The sequence below is a fragment of the Dunckerocampus dactyliophorus genome, chromosome 15 (genome assembly GCF_027744805.1).
Source record: "Dunckerocampus dactyliophorus isolate RoL2022-P2 chromosome 15, RoL_Ddac_1.1, whole genome shotgun sequence".
NCBI classification, from domain to species: domain Eukaryota; kingdom Metazoa; phylum Chordata; class Actinopteri; order Syngnathiformes; family Syngnathidae; genus Dunckerocampus; species Dunckerocampus dactyliophorus.
In genome coordinates, this window is record NC_072833.1 from 19,867,471 (window position 1) to 19,888,782 (window position 21,312).

General features: G+C 42.6%; 2 protein-coding genes across 2 annotated transcripts; both read left to right on the forward strand.

Moving 5' to 3' along the window:
• Positions 1 to 389: 389 nt before the first annotated feature.
• Positions 390 to 7,170, forward strand: prox3 (prospero homeobox 3). The gene is made up of 6 exons (XM_054753356.1): positions 390 to 678; positions 3,865 to 5,399; positions 5,989 to 6,096; positions 6,199 to 6,311; positions 6,421 to 6,526; positions 6,635 to 7,170. Coding segments are annotated over exons 1-6 (2,037 nt in total). The 5' UTR covers positions 390 to 677; the 3' UTR covers positions 6,809 to 7,170.
• A 2,366-nt stretch (positions 7,171 to 9,536) lies between these two features.
• tmem179ba (transmembrane protein 179Ba) lies at positions 9,537 to 11,888 on the forward strand. Its single transcript, XM_054753359.1, has 5 exons — positions 9,537 to 9,750; positions 10,355 to 10,551; positions 10,620 to 10,757; positions 10,825 to 10,903; positions 10,984 to 11,888. Exons 1-5 carry the CDS (start codon positions 9,655 to 9,657, stop codon positions 11,173 to 11,175), a joined length of 702 nt encoding a protein of 233 aa, XP_054609334.1. The 5' UTR covers positions 9,537 to 9,654; the 3' UTR covers positions 11,176 to 11,888.
• The last annotated feature ends 9,424 nt before the right edge of the window (positions 11,889 to 21,312 follow it).

The following is a 21,312-nucleotide window of genomic DNA, read 5'->3' on the forward strand; positions in this document are numbered from 1 at the left end:
TGCACCATATTAGAGCTGTTTGTAATAAGTTCTTTATTTGAAATGATTATGTAGCCACATAATGAAGGCATTGTCGGTATGATGCAGCGCAGCTCCACATAGTTTGACCATGATGGGCAAATAAGGTTTATAGTTACGATTACTGTTTGTCCTATAAGGTCTTGCTATTGCAGCAGAAAGACTAACTTTTTCGTTATAGTTTCTATGAGAAATAAAAACGTTCTGGGATAGGCTCCAGCATACCCCACGACCCTAATTAGGTTAAGCGACACAGAAAATGGATGGATGGATGGATGTTTATCATCAGAGTGACTATCTGAGCATTTTAAGTGCATGCACGCATCCTCGGTGCACAAGAACTGGGGGTCATGCCAACATGGGCGGGGACCGAGCCGTCAAGTGGACAGCAGCACTCCAGCATGATGATGACACGGTGGTGCCAGCCAGGGTAGAGATTTGCTTGCACAGGGACGGGGGTGTAGAAGTGGCTGACTAGTGTGTTGAATAACACCAGAATACAACACGCGAGAGCTGCAGCCTCCCGGTGGTCTCCGGTCACCATCGCCACCACTACCATCACCGGTGCCAGCTGAGGACAGTCAACCGGGGAGGAGTTCGCATAAGCGGACACCTGAGTGGAACGCCTCGGTGAAGGCGCGCTGGAGCTCAGCAGCCAGAGTAAGTGCATTTGTTTTGTTTTGCAACAAACAAACGTGCTCTTCCACTAAAATGTGCGTGCTTTTTTAATTGTTTCATACTGCGACATCATCAGCACAACAGCTGCCAATTTGCACACACACACACGCGCGCGCGCACGCACAAATCATCCAAAACTGAGCCTATCTGTAAATGCTTTAACGTCATAAGTTAAATAATACAACAAAAACATGCACATCTGATTGAGGGGTACTGCAGATCAAAACAATGCATAACATTAATTAGATCGCTATAGTTTTCCGTCTTAATGAATTAATTAAAATGATACATGTGTGCACAATTATCAGGGGTGTCTTCCCTTTTCCTGTCCATGCAGTGAAATTACTGTCTTGCTTTTAAGACTAATCTAGTGATACAAGGCTTTCATGCACATTGCACAGTGTTAATATTTTGGGCAGCTTTCCGCTGGCTTTAAAAAAGCTAATCTGGCCGGCATGTAAGCGCATTGGCCTGCTTGCCATCTGGGCTGTGTTATAGCGGGGAGGAGAGGGCATTTGAATAATTGATATTTAGCTATTTATAGGGGGATTATTCCTTTAGTGTTTCACCAGGGGACCCTATACACACATCTACCCATTCATCTATCTAGCCATCTCTTTCTGATTGTTCACATCTGTCCAGCTTCTATTTGTCCATCTCTGTGTGCAGTGAGTGTATCCATCTGAAGTGGATTAAGGGTGTTATCAAAGCTAAGTAGGACTATACTGCTCTCTCTCACACACACACACACACACACACACACACACACACCATGGTGTTCTCAGTCCATTTCGCTCCCAAAAGACCATTGACCATTGTCGGCCCTCTCACAAGCCTCTTTCGCCAGTGTGTGAATCATTTGTGTGCGTGTGTGTGTGTGTGAGAGAGACAGCACACACTCTGATCAAACAGTGCTAAACAAGCTGCCTGAGCTGATAACAGGGAGAGTGGGCGGGTGGGTGGGGGTTAAGGGAGGACTGTAGAGCAAGGAAGAGGGAGCATCAGGGAGGTTGGGGGTTACGTGGCATTTGATCATGATGAAAAAAGAAAAGCAAAACACTCCCATCTCACACCTGACAAATTATCTCTTATTCAAGCTTTTCCATATTTTGAGTACAGACAAGTGAATAGATGGATTTCTGTTGGAGCAAATATTTAACAGGAAAGGGAGCATTAAGGTGGGGACAAAGATCACAAGACAGATGTTCACCCAGGAGGACACATGCACTGACCTGCACTGACTCCATCATCTGCAAAAGAAACATAACCACCGGGGTCTCGAAGTAGCACAACTAAAAAAACTCTACAAGCTGCATTTGAAGTATCATGAGTGGTCGGAATCCCGCTGCTTTATCTATCGCACCTCTATCGCTATACCACTTTAAAATGTTGCTACTGCTTATACTGTTATTACAACATTGGTTCTTTTGCTGCTTGTTACTACTTGTTAATAAAAGACTGTGTGGTTTAAGAGAGCTACGTGTTTCTTTACACTTTCTCATGCACTCCAATCAGTATTAAAGTTAACAAATGAACTTGTTATAATGAGTTTTTGCTTCCTCTGCATGTGCTTTAACATGTTGCCACAGAGATGTCGTGTGTGTGTGTGTGTGTGTGTTACATTTGCCGCACTGTTGTTTACGTTGAACTGATCAGCGCTATTAATGCTGACTGAACAGTTTTCTCAGTGCCACTATTGGATTTGTTGCTGCTGTATTGTGCAATACACAGTACAGGACTTATTAATAAAAGACCATGTTGGCCCGCGGTCACTAAAAATAGAATTTAACAGGAAAACAGGAAAAACAGGAAAAAAAAAACAAAACAAAAATGGAAAAATCAGCAGTAATTACAGCATTACATTTTAAGAATAAAGTCAAAATATTAAGAGAAAAAAGTTGCAATCTAATGAGAAAAAAAGTCAATTTCACAAGAATAAAGTCATATTTTGTGGAAAAGTAATGTCTTTTTAGTAGCATTGCAAGTAGCGTGTTGAAATACATGCATTAAAGATAAAAAGACATTCTTTTTTTGAAGTCGTAATATTATGAAAAAAACAAAAACAAGAATAAAGTTGTAATTTTTGGAAAATTAGGTTGGAGAAAAAGTTATAATATTACGGGAAAAAAGTCAAAATATTGGTGGAATAAAGTCATAATATTACAAGAAGAACATTTTGAAGAAGAAAGCAAGAGCATCAATGGAAAACGCCCAGAAATTTCATGAGAATAAAGTCAAAATATTATGAAAAAAAGTTGTATTCAAACGAGAAAAAAAGTCGCAATTTTACGAGAATAACCTCATCATTTTATGCGGAAAAAAATGTGATTTTAGTAGCATAGAGCTGAAATATTAAAGATTAAAAAAAAAAAAAAAAAAGATTAACACTATGAGAAACAAACAAACCAAAGAATAAAACTGCAATTTTTACAAAATTAGGGTGGGGAAAAGTTATAATATTATAAGAATAAAGTCAAAATATTATGGGAAAATTTGCAAGAGGAAAGTTTAAATAGTTGGAACATTTTTTGACAAAGAACAGCTGGAATTTTCAGAGAGGTCAAAATATGAACATAGAAAAGTTGTAATCAAATGAGAAAAAAGTTTGCAATTTTACGAGAATAAATCTGTAATATTATGGGGAAAATAATGTCATTTTAGTCGCATTTTACCTGTATCACAAAGCTGAAATGCTAATTTTTCTCTTGAAATGTATATAACCTCTTCAAATGTCTACATGGGTTGGTTTACAAAATATGAAAGTAGTCCTTGCATCCTGTAATTTTGCACTATGTGGCCCTCGCTGTACGTTATCCTTTCCACTTTGTCATGCACTCCATATCAAGTTAACAAATGAATTTATTATAATCAGTTTTCAGCGTTATCTTCCTCTGCATGCGCTTTAAAATGTTGCCACTCAGCTGTCGGTGTGAAACTCACGTGTGTTTAACACTTTAGTAATTTATAATGAACTCAATAGTGCTATTAATGCTGGCTGAGCATTTTGCTCCTTACCACTATTACAACATTGGTTTTGTTGTGCAATATACTTGTCAATAAATGACCATGCAGGTCAAACAGAGCTGTGTTTTACTTTCTCAACTTCTCATGTACTCCACAGATGATTAGAATTTGAGTATTCATGATATATTTACTATCTTCCCTCAGTGATGGACTCCCCCTCAGACCTCTTCGAAGACTCCACAGGGCAGCTCCACCAGCTTGCCCCCCCACTACGCTCCACAGACATGCTCGGTGGGCTCCCGGGACAGCCGCCACTAACTGCCTTCAGGACCCCCGGCTTCCCACTCATCCAGCAGAACCTCATCCAGCCTCACGGAGGGCCTAGAAGGAGTGGGAGTCTTCACCACACACAAAACATTCCCTTGGCTTCACTCAGGGGGGAGGAGAAAAAACTGGAGGGAGACAGAGGAGAGCGAGAACACCAGAAGGTGGTGGCAAACGACGACGAGGTTAGGAAGCGACTGGCCACCGAGTGGAGTCAAGACCTGGCGAGGGTAAAGAGGATGAAGCTGGAGGGACGGATTGAAGAGGGGAGCGTGAGGCGAGGTGCAGGAGGGAGGGAGCTGAGGATAAGGAGGAGGGAGGAGCTGAAGGAGCAGCTGGAGGAGGCGAGGGAGAGACTCCAGGCCCTGCAGGAGAAAGTGCTGAGGGCCTTTGGGGAGAAGCACATGGAAGAAAAGGAGAGAATGTTTGATGAAGAAGAGGATGATGCTGAAGGAGGGCTGTCTCTTCTCTCCACGTCACCTTTTTCTAACTTTGACAAGCCAAGAGACGAGAAGCAGAAAGACAAAGCCAGGACGGAGACAGGAAGAGGAGGCGTGATGGAGGGAGTGGGGCTGTGGTTAGACTGGGATGGAGGCGTAGAAGACAACGATGACGAAGGGGGGCAGAAGTTCGCTCAGGCCTTGAAGCTGCAGCTGGGCAGCGCTGTTGCGAGAGTCATCGACCGCGTCCTTCATCTTTACACCGAAACGTCCGATTTGAGGCCTTCCTCTCCTCCGGCCGCCATCTCCTTCCTCCCGTCGGACGCAGCGGAGGGTGGGCGGGAGGACAAGGGAGCGTGGATGGGACTGTTAACCAGAGTGGAGGACGAGGTTGCAGGTCAGGAGGAGAGGCCAGGAAGGAAGGGTGATGAAAGAGAGAAGCAGAAAACGAGCACCTTTCCTCCCCCTTGCAACGAGCAGACAGATATGGCGTTGCCATTGGTCACTCAAAAGTCACCTGGTCCCCAAAAGGCCCGCCCACTTCTTGGACCACCTTTGTCCAACCAGGCTAACCTCTCCCTGCATCACCCCTCCTTGCCTCGTCCCCCCCTTCTCTCCCATCCTCCTCTTTTACACCCAGCATCCCAATCCAAGGACCCTTCCTCATCTGCCTCTTCCTTCCCTCCTCCTCCCCCTCCTCCGCTGCCCCTCCCAATCCTCCACTACTCCATGCAGCAGCTCTTCTCCCGCTCCCTCCACCACCCACAGCTGTCCCATCTTCCGGCGTCCCGCAAGGACTTCCTCAACTCTGACCCCTTCCTGGAGTTCCACTCGCATCCCTCCTTTCCTCCGCTGCCCCTACTGGGTCACCTGGGCCCCGCCCTCGTACGCCACGGCAGCGGCAGAGAGCGCGAGAGGGGGATGAGGGGAGGGGGAGGGATGGATGGAGGAGAGCTTTACCTGACTGCTGGAGGAATATCCTTTTGCAACTTAAGGCTGAATGTTTCAAAATAGTGTAAACGCTAATTACAAGCAGGCTATTAACTCATTATATACAACAAGTTAAGTTTGTTCATTTGATTTGTAACTCTTGGATCACAGGGTCATTTATTAACAAGCATATCGCACAACACAGCCGCAGCAGAACCAATGTTGTAATAGCAGTAAGGCGCAAACTGTTCGGCCAGCATTGACAACAGCAGTGAGTTCATGGTAAACAGCTGTAAGACGCAAGAGTTTGAGTTGAGTCGCACCATTTAAAAGTGCAAGCAGAGGTAGATCAAGCTGCTGGATTTGGACCACTTGTGATACTGCAGATGTGGCTATTGATCTGGCGGAGTTAATTAAGCGCACGCAGAGGTAGATAAAGCTACAAAAGCTGTATCAGGGGCTTGCCTATAGCCAAGGCTGCGGTTATACTGTATGCTTTTGTTGCCCACGCAGCCGATGACTATCGCAAACTTCATTAAATCGAGGTATTAATTGCAGCATTTGCAGTAGATTTGATGTGCAGGTGTACCTAATGAGTTGGCCAGTATATTTCCTTAACCAGGCTCATGTAAACACCCAGGAGGGCTTGTCTCCTTGCCACCTGAAGAAAGCCAAACTCATGTTCTTCTACACGCGCTACCCCAGCTCCAACACACTCAAGACGTACTTCCCGGATGTCAAGGTTTGTGCTCAAGACGCATTATTATTATTATTATTATTATGATTATTATTATCATTATTATGATTCAATGCATGCGTGTGTGTGTGTGTTTTGTGCGTCCAGTTTAATCGCTGCGTGACCTCCCAGATGATTAAATGGTTCAGCAACTTCAGAGAGTTCTTCTACATCCAGATGGAGCGCTTCGCAAGGCAGGCTGTCCGCGAGGCCCTCACACGGTTGGTGTGCACTCTTCGGTGTGGCCTAACTGACTTAATACTAGAAAAATCTCAAAATTGGAAAAGGGGACGCAAGAATGCCGCACATTGACTATTTTGTGCAACCCAGGGACGGTGCACCTTGCCTTGGCAGAGAGAGTCAGCTGCGAGTGGGTCGGGACACAGAACTTTATCGCATACTGAACATGCACTACAATAAAAGTAACATCTACCAGGTAAGAGCTGTGCATCGAAACGTATCACAGCATGTATTTGTAGTACCTTACAGATGATGGACTAAGTCCGTGAAGGCTGCTCACGTTCTTTTGACTTGCTGCCGTCAGGTCCCAGAGAGGTTTATTGAGGTGTCTGAGGTGGCCCTGAGGGAGTTCTACTCGGCCATCTGGACCGGCAGAGACAACGACCCCTGCTGGAAGAAAGGAATATATAAAATCATCTGTAAGCTTGACAGTGGTCTGCCAGATGCCTTCAGAATGCCTGGTTGTCCAGTTGGCTGAGCAACCAAGTATTAGTACAGCATATGAGCACACATGAAGACATGCTGCAGTTACTATGAGACAGGTTGTTTACACGTGTGATCATCCACATACTTTACTCTGGCCTCCGTCTGATGTTTTTCTTTTAGGTGGAATGGCCCGCAGGCACTTCTCTTTAGTGTGAATTAATTATTTGTATGAATTAATTAATTATGTACATGTTTGTATTCATTTAATATCGGAGTTGCTACGACGGCCGACGGGAGCGAACAACGTCCATCATACAAATGAGCCAAAGCCACACAAAAAATATGCCAATCACATAAACACTGCAGGATGTAAAACAAATGCAAACGAAAATGCTGCAAATGCCGAAACACACACGACCCCCCCCCCCCCCCCCCCCAAAAAAAAAAAAAAAAAATAAAAAAATAAAACAACGACTACATGGGAGAAATGCTGCAAGTTTAGGCAGGCTACTGTATGTGTTTTGGGCTTTGGCTCATTTCCGTGTTTGGAGCGTTTGGACGTTTGCCTCTGCCAGCCATCTTATGTTGCTCTTTTGTTGAACTATGGTGGTTTTGATTGTATGTCCCTTTTAAGATTTATATATTAATCAAAATCAGCTCATAGGAGCAGTATATTGCATTTCAAAATGGTAAAACTAATGTTGAATTCCTTGATGTCCAACTTGTTGATGACAATACTTACGTATGATGTATACTTTAAGCAGATTATACCTGCATTTTTTTTTGGCATTAAGGCTCCTTCATCATGATTTTGTTGCTGCAGCAGTGTCTGTGAGACTTCATTTGTGACGTGTTTACTAGATTGTAACCCATTTTAGTTTTGTCCCAACGCTTCCTTTTAAAAAAATGTACATTACAGAGTGTGTACTTTAAAAAAAATCCGTGCCTCATGAAACTGGATGTTTAAAATGAACAGTGAATTAAAAAACGTTAGTGTGTCTCAGTGCTACACACACACTCTCTGTGGTATGCCAGCAATGTTTCTGCCACTCATTTTTTGTTCCCCTTGACAAATAAGTTTGTCACGCTCACTCTGGCCAAGAGAAAAACGAGCATTTAAAGTTCTCTGCACACATTTCGACAGCAAGTACGCCAAATGTATCATTTAACACTGTGAATTCCCATATTGCAAATGCATTAGACATACGACTGAAGCACGCCCTTCACTTTCAAGTTGTTACTTCAGAAATAAAAAAGCTTAATGAATGAAACATATTCCCGGGACGCCTGGATGAATGGATTCAAATGGTCACGTGTTAAACGCACGGTCTTCAAGTCACAAGCTCAGCTTTATTAAGGCTGTGGGAATGACTCCCAAACATTGCTGTACGTGTTTTAAAACACCATACATTGACATAACCTCAGTCGGATTCTCACCACTGTTTGCCCACCTTATCTTTGCGAGTCAACCACTTCGTGACCTGCAGATAATGTCCATGTATGGCGGCCAGTGTTCAAGTACGTCAACCAGTCAGTGTGTGACAAATAACGCATTTGCACGCGTTAGTACGGGGCCGTGCTTTGCTGGCTGGAGGGAAGGACGCTTGAGAGCATGTTCTGCTACCGACAATGCGAGGAGAGCTGAGTGAAGTCCAGCCAGTTTAAATAGGAAGAGGACATTTTCCCGTTTGATACATCCACCTGCGTAAAGGTCAGTTCACTCCATTGGAAATATTTCTATTGAGTCTTTACAAGTAATTCATTATCAGTAATTTCATTGAAGTAATGGTCAATGTTAAATTTGGTGTTTTGTTTTCTATAATTCTGTGCCATATGATTTGGATGTACCAAAAATATATTCTTTATTGTGTTAGCATTTTAATTTTAATACCGTTATGTTTACTTTATATATATATATATATATATATGAATTTTGATAAACTGAATTAATTGTAACACATTCCATTAATAAAATGGTAAAACAGGATGTGAATAAATAATCCGTCAGTAATCGCTGCGATAAGTTTCTTCCTACTCCTTTTCAAACATGTTGAATTGTGCGAGGGTGAACCAAGCATGTGATGTTCCTCAGTGCAACTTGTCGAGCACGTTTGAAACAAATCAACCGTAACCAGTTAAATAGGCTATCTGTTATTAATGGAATGTGGTTTGCACCACTGAAAAAAAATAGCTGAAATTATGAGATAAAAAGTCGAAATTACGAAGTAACAAGTAATAATTATGAGATAGGAAGGTCAGAAATAGATCAAAATTCCTAATTCCATGTGACAAAGGCGCCATTGAAGAAGGCAGCACACTGCATACTGGTGTTTTTTTTTTACAACAAGTGTACAACGTATTCACTGGCTCTGAGCTGATTATAAAATAGAGTTATATGCTGTGCATATACTTTGATGAAATGAATGAATACATATATATATACATACAAATGTGTAAAAACCTACATGTAGATATTAGTGAAGAAACTGAGTAGCTGTATGAAATAACATTTTTCCTTCTTTGACTTCTTTCCTTAGTGTTAGCTACCCTTAATCAACATACAAAATAATAATACTTATATGGATAATTAACTGCAAGTATTTACATAATGCAACATTTATTTCAGTTATGGCATTATTAATACATTTGATAGACTATAGCCTAAATCATCATCACTGGACCGTCTATTAGAGTAATTCATGGCTTGCCAGTGCGCCGAGGACATATTCCCAATGCAATGTTTCCGGATCTGCTCACCATCATGGCAGCCAAACCGGCGCAGGGCATACTACGGAAGTGGTTAAGGAGTTGACAGTCCTATTGAATTCTAGCGTCCTTGATTGAGGCTGCCTTCAAGCTGATCTACGCTCAGAAGAGGGGAAGTTGACGACTGGTTGAATGGCGCTTACCGGACTGCTGCTGCTGGAGTTGGCTCTTTACGCCAGCTGCTTCGTTTGCGGAATCATCACCGCTGTGTGCCTCACAATAGTCCAGGTGACTTTTGTACATTTGTAAGCTAAATGTGCTTCATTACCGTCCATTTCCGGTTAAAGTTGACCTGACAGAAAGTTCTGTGATAAGCCAAAATCATGTGATGAAGTCCTGCAACAAGTTGGAAATAAATGTCTCACAACACGTTAACTCCCGAATGTTTGTGAAAAACAAGACATTTACTGCTAAAAGTCATTGTTGTATGCTAGCAAGTGGGCTGACGTCATGAATCAACCGAGCTAGCGTCGTTATTGACGTTTACCATCAAGGCTCTTCGTGTGTAAAAAAAACAAACAAAACAAAAAACGGTTAAAATGAACACATTCTTTTCAAGGTACGAACATGGTCGAGCTTCATAACAGCAGTCATGTGGTCACATTGAATCATGTGACCACCAGGCACTCGTGCCTTATTATGCTCGCCATGCAACTGCATACAATAGAAAAGGTGTTGTTGTGTGCATATTCTTACCCAATAACTTATTATTATTGATGGAAGTCTGATGCAGTACAGGAAACTACAACCGCAATGTTCAATAATAATACTGGTAAACTGTGTCTGTGCTTGTCTTTGTACTGGATGTCATTAAAATGTACACATCTTTCAGGGTAATTTTGGAGGATTGTGCATGCTGTATGGACTGGTCAGCTACAACACAACAGCGGAGGCCATCGGGGTGCAGGTGTCCAGCTCGGCGTCCCTGTGCTACTTTGTGTCGGCCATTTCTGTCATAGTGGCCGTGGTGTGCTTCTCGCTGTCCATTTACTGGCTCTACTCGTTCTGCATCGACAGAGACATCAGGAGGTAATTGTAATGTATGTGCGTGTGTGCGTTGCATGCAAATGTACACTCAGTTGTTGTCGTCACTGTAGGGAGCGCATGTGGATGAATTTGACTCTGGTCATGTGCGGCATCTTCCTCTTCTTCCTGCTCATCACGGGCTGCATGCTCAAGATCGGACGTGATACACTTTGTGACTCGCTGACGCACACCGTTCCCCAAATCACCAGGTAGCGCCCGCCCTTGCAGGTGATTTAGGAATGTTAAAATTAGCAGAGTGACATCTTTTATTGGCAGCTGTGAGGAGACCCAGATGAGGAAATGGGTCAGTCCGCTGAGAGGGGAAAGGTTCTACAACAGTCTACAAAAAGCAGAGGTCAGTGTTAATATGATTATTCACTCACTATCATGTAACGTCATGGCTACCTGCTCACCGGATGTCCACGTCCTCTCCAGACAGCCGTGTGGGTCAACTTTTTCTTCTGGCTCATCATTGGCGTGCTGGTCCTGGTTCAGAGGCGCCACAACGCGGGTGCAAAGTCTTTTGCGGGAGGCTTAGGCGGGTCGGCCGGCGGCCTTTTCAGTGACCCGGGGGTGACTGCTGCTGAGACAGAACCCTTTTTCAACCGTCCTGCGAGGCCACAGTGAGGAAGCACGTAAAAGAAGCAATGCTCAAAAAGCAGCCTGCACTGAGTGATACATTTGCAAATGCTTTACTAAAGAATCACATGCACTGCTTTGAATATATTTACATAACACCATTTTTGTCAATATAATGTATTTATCATCACGTATATCTTCATTTGTATTTATGAATTCACTCAAGACACATCGATTATCTGACTACACCCACACCAGCATGATTTGATACTACAGTAGTTTGAAGCGCTGCTTATAAAAGAACACTTGATCAAAGTGTTGAACTGTTGAACTCTGTCGCCCTCTGTTGGTGAAAATTGCATAAAGTTCTTGTTGGTATGGTGCGAATGTTTGTTGCAAATGTAGCAGCTTAAGTTTGTTTTACTCATGCGGTTGTTAGCATTTTAAACAGCTTAATGCACACATTTTGTATGTCTGAACTTAAAAGGGGACCTGTTGTGCTTTTTTCTGACCTATTAATGTGGTTACAATGTTGTATTCCCGTGTTAAATGATGCCAACGCGTCAGATAATGAGGTTTGTGCATTTGGAAGTGAGACCTGAAAGCAGTTTTGGATGGCTCCGCACGCTGTGTATTACAGAGTTTTTTGTTTTTACACCGAGTGCCCCTGACGTCAACGAAACCATTTGTTCCTTATATGGGCGTGGGATTTTCCCTATAATGAAAGCCGGTAATAAACATAATGCTGTATATAGGCCTAAGGGCTCCCGTATTTTCCTGCGCACATATGATGACCTCATCAAACCACCTCTCAAGCGTGTAAACAATTGTGGGTAGCTAGTAGCAATCTAGCTCACTCCTTCCATTCCTTCCATCAATTTTTTTATGCCGCTTATCCTCACTAGTAGGAATGTTGCAATTCCTGACGGTAAAATCTGACACTGTGTGCACGCTCGATTAGGAGAGTCATATGATGTGTATTTGTGATACGTGTATTTTCATTCGTATACATGTTTCATAGGTAGATTACTTCCTCCTCTTCAATTTTGTATCGGATTTACACAGAGTGTTGGACCACATCGACTCATGTGACGGCTTCGGATGTTAAGTCCAACTTTAAGCCTTTCAAGCTCACAGAGCTTCAGGACAAGATAAAAGGTATGCAGGATATAAATTGACTTTAATATCTATCTGCAGATTAAATGTCATTCAAATCTGATGATGTGAAATACACTAGGTCCCCAACTTACGAACATCCGGCTTGCAAACATTCGCGGATACGAACACAAGCCGACTGGTCTATTGTTTTATTTTACCTTGTAGTTGCTCCATCAGTGTTTATACTGTACATGCTTGACCAGTAGAGGGCACTGTGACACTGCTAATGGGACCAACAGGAGAGAAAGACGAGGAAGAGGAGAGAGGAAGGCTAAGAGTTGTATGATACAACCCGGACAGAGCGTGTGATTAAAGTTTATGAAGAGTTAATAGGCCTGCTTAATTCTACACCACCCACAGAACACTACCTCTATTAGAAGATTCTAACTACGACGACCATTTGTCCTTTTTTCAATAACTACTCCTCCTCCTCATCCACCACTACGACATATGCTCGACCACTCCTCTAAATAACATTTATTATTACGTATTATTATATCATTTTTATTATTGTTTTTTTCATTAATTATCCTGGTTTAATATTACTACTGCATCCAAACTCATATTTACATACATACGCATATACTGTATGTATATGTATACACGTACATTTAGTACCTATATTGGTAATATTACCTTTTCTCCGACTTAAGAACAAATCGACTTGCAAACGGTCATCTGGAACCAATTGTGTTCGTAAGTTGAGGACCGAGTGTACATAAAGTTTGGCTGTATGCTGTATCCATTAGCTTCACAACAGATACGTGTTAATTCCATCGCAGGAGGTATGTGATGTTACACATACCGGTACCGGCTGATATCTGTGTAGGAAATTGAGAGTTGGACAATATCGGCATATGGGATATGGCAAAAAAGCCAATATCGGCCATCCCTAGTTATAATGCTTGCAGTATGTTTGAATGTTGGCGCCCTCTAGGCGTAGCTGGACATGGCTGTGTACAGTCCCTTTAAGTCAGTACACTGCTGCAGTTACTAGAGTTTATCTTAAACATGTTTTTTCCAAATGAAATATGAAAACAAATATTTAGGCCACTTTACATTTCATGTATTAATTTCATTTAATTTTAATAAACACTCGAGTCGAAAACAAAGAAGAATCCAGATGGAATGATACTGGCTAAAGTGCTTTGTCTCCCTCTGTTGGCCGTAAATGATACTGCATACGTTGACAGTACACAGGGTTCTTAAGCAAGTATGGAAAAGTACAGAATTTGATTTGATAAATTTCCAGGTCTGGAAAAGTATGGAAAATATTCATGTTGACAAGACTGTTACCACTGTTCTGTTTTGTAAAAGATAACATTATGAATAACTTAAAAAAAAAAAGAGAGAAATGGATCTGTTTTTCTAGGGAAGCTAAAATGTTTGCGTAAGAGCGAGCACACAGTGGGCGACACATCCCAGAAAACATTTGGGAAGATTGGCACGTTGAATGGCCAGCCCTCTGCTCTTATCCTCCTAGTTGTTATCCCCAGGAAATGACATGGTGACATAATGACATACATACTCATAACAATGAAAATAAACAATTATTTCCTTAATTCAGTTTCTTAATCGATTATTCTGAAGCTTGTTTCGATTAATCACTTATGCCCTAGACTAGGGGTGCCCATTATGTTGATCACGATCGACTGGGGTAGTATGGGTTGATATGCAGGTGTTATCCACAACACAAACATCACTTTGTAGATGCCATAAAGCTGACATAAAGCTCCCCTCCTGTTTTGCTGTTGCTCCTCAGCGGCAAAGATGAAGTGGTGACGTGACAAGAGGGCATACGGAAATGCAACTTTTATCTTTATTACCCACATTATGAATAAACTAACTCGGCAGTAAAATGCTTATGTATATCTATAACAAAAGTTATGCTTTGGCTTATAGTAGCTAGTAATGTAGTAAAATGTAGGGGAAACGTTATTTCATGATTAACTGGAGAATATGCCCGTTTTTAAAAGCTTTTTATTATGTGGCCTTGACTTAGGCTGCATTGTCTTTTGATGTTTGTCCAATGAATAGCTTGAAATGGTACAAAGGTAAGTGCCGAAGTGCAACCGATTCCTACAAGTGTTCCAAGTTCTGTAGTACTTACTACCTTCTCTGTCTGCATAAAAACAGTGTATGGAACACACTGTGGTACTACACCCTTGTGAACATCAGCTGAGCAGCGTTGTACTGGAGAAAGTAATTTGTTGCTACAAAAATGGCAAAAAAAAGGGGAATTAACAAGGAAGAGAGATAGGACATCTTAACACTCTGGTTTTTCCTCCAGAGAAATTGGAGTGTTGTAAAACTTTTGCCCAGTAGTGTATATTATGTTTTCTTGTTTTTATAGCAGGAGGTACATCATTTCGACTCTTTTGGACACTTATAAAGTGTGTGCACCACTTATATACAGTGGTGTGAAAAAGTGTTTGCCCCCTTCCTGATTTCTTATTTTTTTGCATGTTTGTCACACTTAAATGTTTCAGATCATCAAACAAATTTAAATGTTATTCAATGACAACACAACTGAACACAAAATGCAGTTTTTAAAACGAAAGCGTTCTGTTATTAAGGGAGAAAAAAAGCCAAACCTACATGTCCCTGTGTGAAAAGTACTTGTGTTCCCGTTAAAACATAACTGAGATTAAATGAGATCGATCAGTCTGGAAAAGGTTATAAAGTCATTTCTAAAGCTTTGGGACCCCAGCAAACCGCAGTGAGAGACATTATGGAACAGTGGTGAACCTTCTCAGGAGTGGCTGGCCAACCAAAATGACCCCAAGAGCACAGCGACGACTCATCCAAAGAGGTCACAAAAGACCCCACAACAACATCCAAACAACTGCAGGCCTCACTTGCCTGACTTAAGGTCAGTGTTCATGACTCCACCATAAGAAAGACACTGGGCAAAAACGGCCTGCATGGCAGAGTTCCAAGACCAAAACCACTGCTGAACAAAAAGAGCATTAGGGCTTGTCTCAATTTTGCCAGAAAACATCTTGATGATCCCCAAGACTTTTGGGAAAATACTGATGAGACAGAAGTTGAACTTGAATGCAGCATTTCAGAAAAAGAACATCATACCAACCGTAAAATATGGTGGTGGTAGTGTGACGGTCAGGGGCTGTTTTGCTGTTTCAGGACCTGGAAGACTTGCTGTGATAAATGGAACCATGAATTTTGCTGTCTACCAAAATATCCTGAAGGAGAATGTCCGGTCATCTGTTCGTGACCTCAAGCTGAAACTTGGGAAAATTCATAGAAATCCAGTGTACAGTATTTGAATTGTGTTATTAACAGAGACACGCAGCAAAATACTGACCTTCCTGACATGTTTGTGAGTTTCCACAAGTGTAAAATGAGTACATCACCCATCTGCATCACCTACAATGACTCCATTTTCAATTTATCAGCATTTGCTCGTGCTATTATGCGAAGCATAGCAACACACACGCACACACAGATCGATGGAAATAGACTTAATGAGCTTACCGCCATCTCATGGCTCCTTTTTGCTCTCTGTACGTATGTAATCTCTGTGGATTAAGAGACTTTACTCGGAGGTAAAAAATGCTCACCCAGTGGAGACAAGAAGGCGCCCTCGGGCGAGGAGGAGGTAGATGAACGCTGCTTTCATGGCCTATGCAAGAGACTGGCTGTGTATTTAATTAGGAATTTATTATCACAATATATGACCAGGACTTCTCCAAAGTAGACCAAAGAAAAGAAGCAGTCTGGAGGAACATCTGCAAGAAGAGTCTGAGAAGACAAGCTCCAGGCTTGTTATAGATCTGACTCTGGAATCCATGGTAAGCTTTTCCAGCACCTTTATGCTGTGGAAGATGGCACGTTTATTTATGTAGACTGTATATTGATATTGGAATCTATTACTGTCACACGAGATGGAATTATGCCACAAACCAGGGGTGTCCAAGTGCAGCAACAATGGAAAAAAGAGCAGCACCGTATTAGGAGAATAAAGTCATTATATTAATAGAAAAAAGTCAAATGTTAAAGTATAATTTTACTGGAATAAAATCATATGGGAAAATGTAATTTTTTTTTAGAAGCATAACGTTTAAATATTAAGAAAAAAGATGTAATATGTGAAACAAAAAGTTGCAATTTTCTGGAAATTGGTGAAAATATGAGAATAAAGTCAAAATATGGGAATAAAGTCATTACAAGAAAAAACGGAATCTTACTAAAAAAAACACATTTTTATGAGAATAAATTTGTAATGTGAGGGGGGAAAATGTCATTTTAGAAACAAAAAGAATAAAGTTTGGGAAACAAAAGGGAATAAAATTATCCATCCATCCATCTTCTATGCTGCTTCACCTCACTAGGGTCATGTTATGCTGGAGCCTATCCCAGAAAAACATTTTCAAAATAAAGTTGAAGTATTTGTGAACTTTAAAAAATGAAAATTCTGCCAATTTGCACTTTGAATTTTCTGGTTTCACTTTGCGTTTTTTTCACAAATGAATTAAGCATTTCCAGGTGTAAAAATGGGAAAATGAACTCAAATACAAATACGAGGCATTTAGAAGACGCATTCAAAAACGTTGTGATGACATGTAGTATTTTACACTGCTCGCTGGGTGTTGGTAATGTTACTGTAATGTTTGGTGAGACACACAAGCACCAGACTTGATTGCCGGAACAATAGGCTTTTATTGCAGATTTGAATGATCTCACAGCAGGCACAACAATCCCTAAAATGGAGCTCCTGTTGTGGCCGTAACCCACACCAAGCTAAACTCAACTCTGAGCCCCTGACGTCACTTCTTGTCCGGCCCCCCACTCAGCTCCCCCTGCACCGGAACCCATTTACAGTAACACACACAAGCATGAGTCTTATTTATGTCATACGTGGCTTATTTTCTCTTATTATGTCTACTATGTTCGGTAATACGAGTGTAAGGCTGACTATGGGGTGTCGTAAACAGGTTTTCTAGGCTCTATGAATATATTGGATTTATAAATAAGGAATTCTATTTTGCGGAAATTCATTATCATGGTTGTGTCTGGAACCACCAGTCCAGGGTGTACCCCGCCTGTCGCCCAAAGTCAGCTGGGATAGGCTCCAGCATGCCCCCGCGACCCTTATGAGGAGAAGTGGCATAGAAAATGCACGGATGGATGGATGGATGGATGGATGGTGTCGGGAATCAGTTAAACACAATAAACGAGGGCTTACTGGAGTAACACAAAGCTGACTTGCAGGCAGTGTTCTTCTTTAAATATATATAACTTCTTAGCATACTGTATTTACATGGGTTGCTTTACAAAATGTAAAATATCAAAGCGGCCCCTGCATCCTTTGATTCTGTATGCGGCACTCGGTGGAAAAGCTTTGGAAACCACTGCCATAAACCAACCAAATTACGTGTTGTAACGGCATTAACGGTTCATTTAAGTACGATTTATAATGACATTAAATTTTCAAAGCACTTCCAGCAGTCGTGACCTTAACGTCATTTTCTTATAGGAAATGTCCCATGACCAGTTTCAGTCTGTGACGGTGAGCGTGGAGTCGCTTCTGCGCGACGCGAAGAGGATGCAGACACAGTGCCGCGAGCGTAGCGAACAGCTCTCGCTGGCCGCAACGCAGCTGCGCGTGGAGTCGGCGGCGCTCAGGGAGCAGTGCGAGGCCTCGCAGCTCGACATGGCACGCATACGACGCCAGTTGGATGAGCTGATGGAGACTAAGTGGGCCTTCGAAGCCCGTGAGAGGCAGGCACGCAAACTCAGCAAGCAGCTTTGAGATGTTCGTCCATAATAAACACTTTTCAAAAGAAAACACGTGTCTGTGTCCAATATAGTCTAATCTATGATATAATCTATATCATGTATGTCTTGTGTGACTCCTGGACTCCATCCATCCATCCATTGTCTTTGCCGCTTATCCTCACTAGGCTCGTGGGTATGCTGGAGCCTATCCCAGCTGACTTTGGGTGAAAGGCGGGATACAACTCTGGACTGGTCACCAACCAATCACAGGGCACATATAGACCATTCACACTCACATTCACACCGACTGACAATCCAGAGTCACCAATCAACCCAACATGTTTTTGGACTCCACAAAGAGATGCCCAACGGAGATTCTCCTGACTGTGTGGCCAACACGCTAACCACTCGGCCACCATGTGGCCACTCCTAAACTCTCCCTGAGATATAAGGTGAGAAGCATCGTCATCCTGGAGAAACCTGGAGAATAGAACCACTGCTCCTCCGCTTTGAGACGATCCAGATGAGGTGGCTCGGGCATCTGGTCAGGATGCCTCCCAGATGCCAGTGGTGTTCAGGCACTCCCAACCGGGAGGAGACCTCACGCAGGACATGTTTGAGAGACTATGTCTCTCAAGTGGCCTGGGGATGCCTCGGGATCTGCCAGGAGGAGCTGGTCCAAGTTCCCGGGGAGAGGGAAGACTGGGCTTTCCTGCTTAGGCTGCTGCCTCCGTGACCCAACCTCGGATGAGCGGAAGAAGATGGATGGATGGACTCCTGAAACAGCTGATGGGTACTGGCAGGTCAAGTGCCACGCTGCTTCGGAGGTGGTGGAGACAAAATCTCGGATATGACAAGAGTTTGGTGAGTCCTTGGAGCATGAATTTTGGTCGTCCCCAGAGGTTCTGGCAAACCATCTGATGCCTCAGAAAGGGGAGGCAGTGCCCGGTCCACACAGTATATAATGGGGACCTCAACTGAGGATATAGTCAGCTGATGGAAGGAATACTTTGAGGCCCTTCTCATTCCCACTGACATACAGTACCTTCTGCAGAGGAAGCATGAGTCTGAGGACACAAACGCGGATAGTTGCATCACTGTGACTGAAGCATTTGAGTCAAAAAACTCCAAACTCCAAAGCTGCAGTGGTAGATGAGTTTCGCCCTGAATTCCTCAACGCTCTGGATGTGGGACTGCCTTGATTGACACGTCTCTTCCACATTGGCTGCAAGTCGGGCACAGTAACTGGGTTGGCAGACCGGGGTGATGGTCCCCCTTTTCAAGGAGGGTTACTGGAAGGTGTGTTCCAACTAGAGGGGGATCACACTCCTCAGCCTCCCTGGGAAAGTCTATTCCAGAGTGCTGGAGAGAAGGGTACGACCATCAAACCTATTATTAACCTATTATATGTGTCCACTGAACTGTGTTCTCAATGTATTCTATGGTTGATTCCAATGGTTTTAAACATTTTCTTAAGTAAAAATCACTGAATTTGCACATTTCCGGATCAAATACAGGGAAGAAACCTAAGGTGCTGCGAGCGTCTCTTCTCAGTTTAGTGCGCAAGTCCAGTCTAATGTCTGAGTGCACACCGAGTTGGCTCATAGCCCCTGCCGTTTTCTCATGTAAGTGTGACATCATTATTCTTGCTAATCGTACAATAAAATACATAGAAATGTCATATTGTAGGCTCTTGCAGTATTGGGGTCATGCGAGGTCTGGAAGGTGCTTGTCACTAGTGTTCGTCCATAGAGCTGAAAGCAGGTTGTTTTGACAGCTGAAACAGATATTTTTATGCTCTGCTGAATGAATGAATGAATTTGACTGCCAAGACAAGAGGACTGTATGCCCAGGTGGTCCGACTTTTACAACAAAGTATCTTTTCCTGGAAAGTTATGCCTGTGAATATTCTCATTCATCCAGGTCATTGTATTCTCAGGGAATTCAAAAGATTGCAACTGGACTGTTCAGGTTGTCTTAGACGGTGTTTCGCCCCTCATCTGAGCAGGCTTCATCAGTTCATGCTCAAAGACCAGGTGGGACACACGCCAGTCAGACTAGCTAGGACAGCTCTTGTCTTGCTTCGCTGCCAACTCTCCAACCTACTCCCACCCTGAACGGTTGGCAAAAGCCTCCTTATATGATCCCATGACCCTCCTAACAGGCCCAGCGACCCCCCACACACACAATTAGTCAAATCAATTAGTACAAATAACACAAATCACATTATTGTAACACTGCAACCACAATTTTAAAAAATGTAAAGAAAATATATCCAACCAAATATCATTCTTACAAAACCAATAAACTTGTATTTTGCCGTTTAATAAATGGAAAAGGAAAATCCAATCGCTTCCGGAAGTGACGTCACCGAAACGCGCTGATGAGGAATTCTTTTAAGGTGTCTGCTGACGTGTACTCTGTTTGACTCTCAATGCCGCGAACACGCTATGGTAAGTTTGAATGGTTTCTTGCCACTTGCACCACTGATATGTACTAATAAGTCTGGATACACAATACGTCGCACGCGCCCGTGCAAGCCGCTGAAGCCACAGAGAGGCCATCTTACCACTCACATCTCGTACGTAGCAGACTACATTGGCACAGCGTACGTAGTGTACAAAGCAGATGAAGAGGCTCTCAGAACATCTATATTTTACATTAAAAAGCGGGGAGATTCTCCCATTCCTTCAAGTAACGCAACCTTCGTCCCTTTAAAAACGATTTGATACGTTATTCTCTATCTTTTGGCTATATTAAATGTACTTTTTCCCCTTCCAATTCTCATTGCCTTTGGGACAAAATTCTACTCTGCACCCTGGCTCATAATATGTAATATAATATGTAATAATAAATAAACATTGTCTCCATATGGGGGTTCATTTGAAATTCGAGTAAACAAAAAAAACGTATTTATTTATATTTGCAAGCAACCGCAAATGATTTAGTAGTCTAGTCGCGATTGTTTACATATCCCCCGCGGCCTCCTATGTAAAGCCGTTATGACTCAGGTATGGTATGATATCGACAGAATTTTTAAAAATGATCATACCCGAGTCCTTATGACTAAGCTCAAGCACACATGTTGTTAGTGTGAGTGGGTAACAAACTAACAACAGACTTAACAACTCACAAGTTCTGACATAAGTCATTGTCCGAGAATTGTTTTTTGTGAGTGGTAATATGGCGGCCGCGTGGCTAACACAAGTCATTGACCAATGGGCTATTTTTTCGTACAGATCAGTGCACTCGCCAGACTGATGTGCCACACATATATCCAATCAGCGA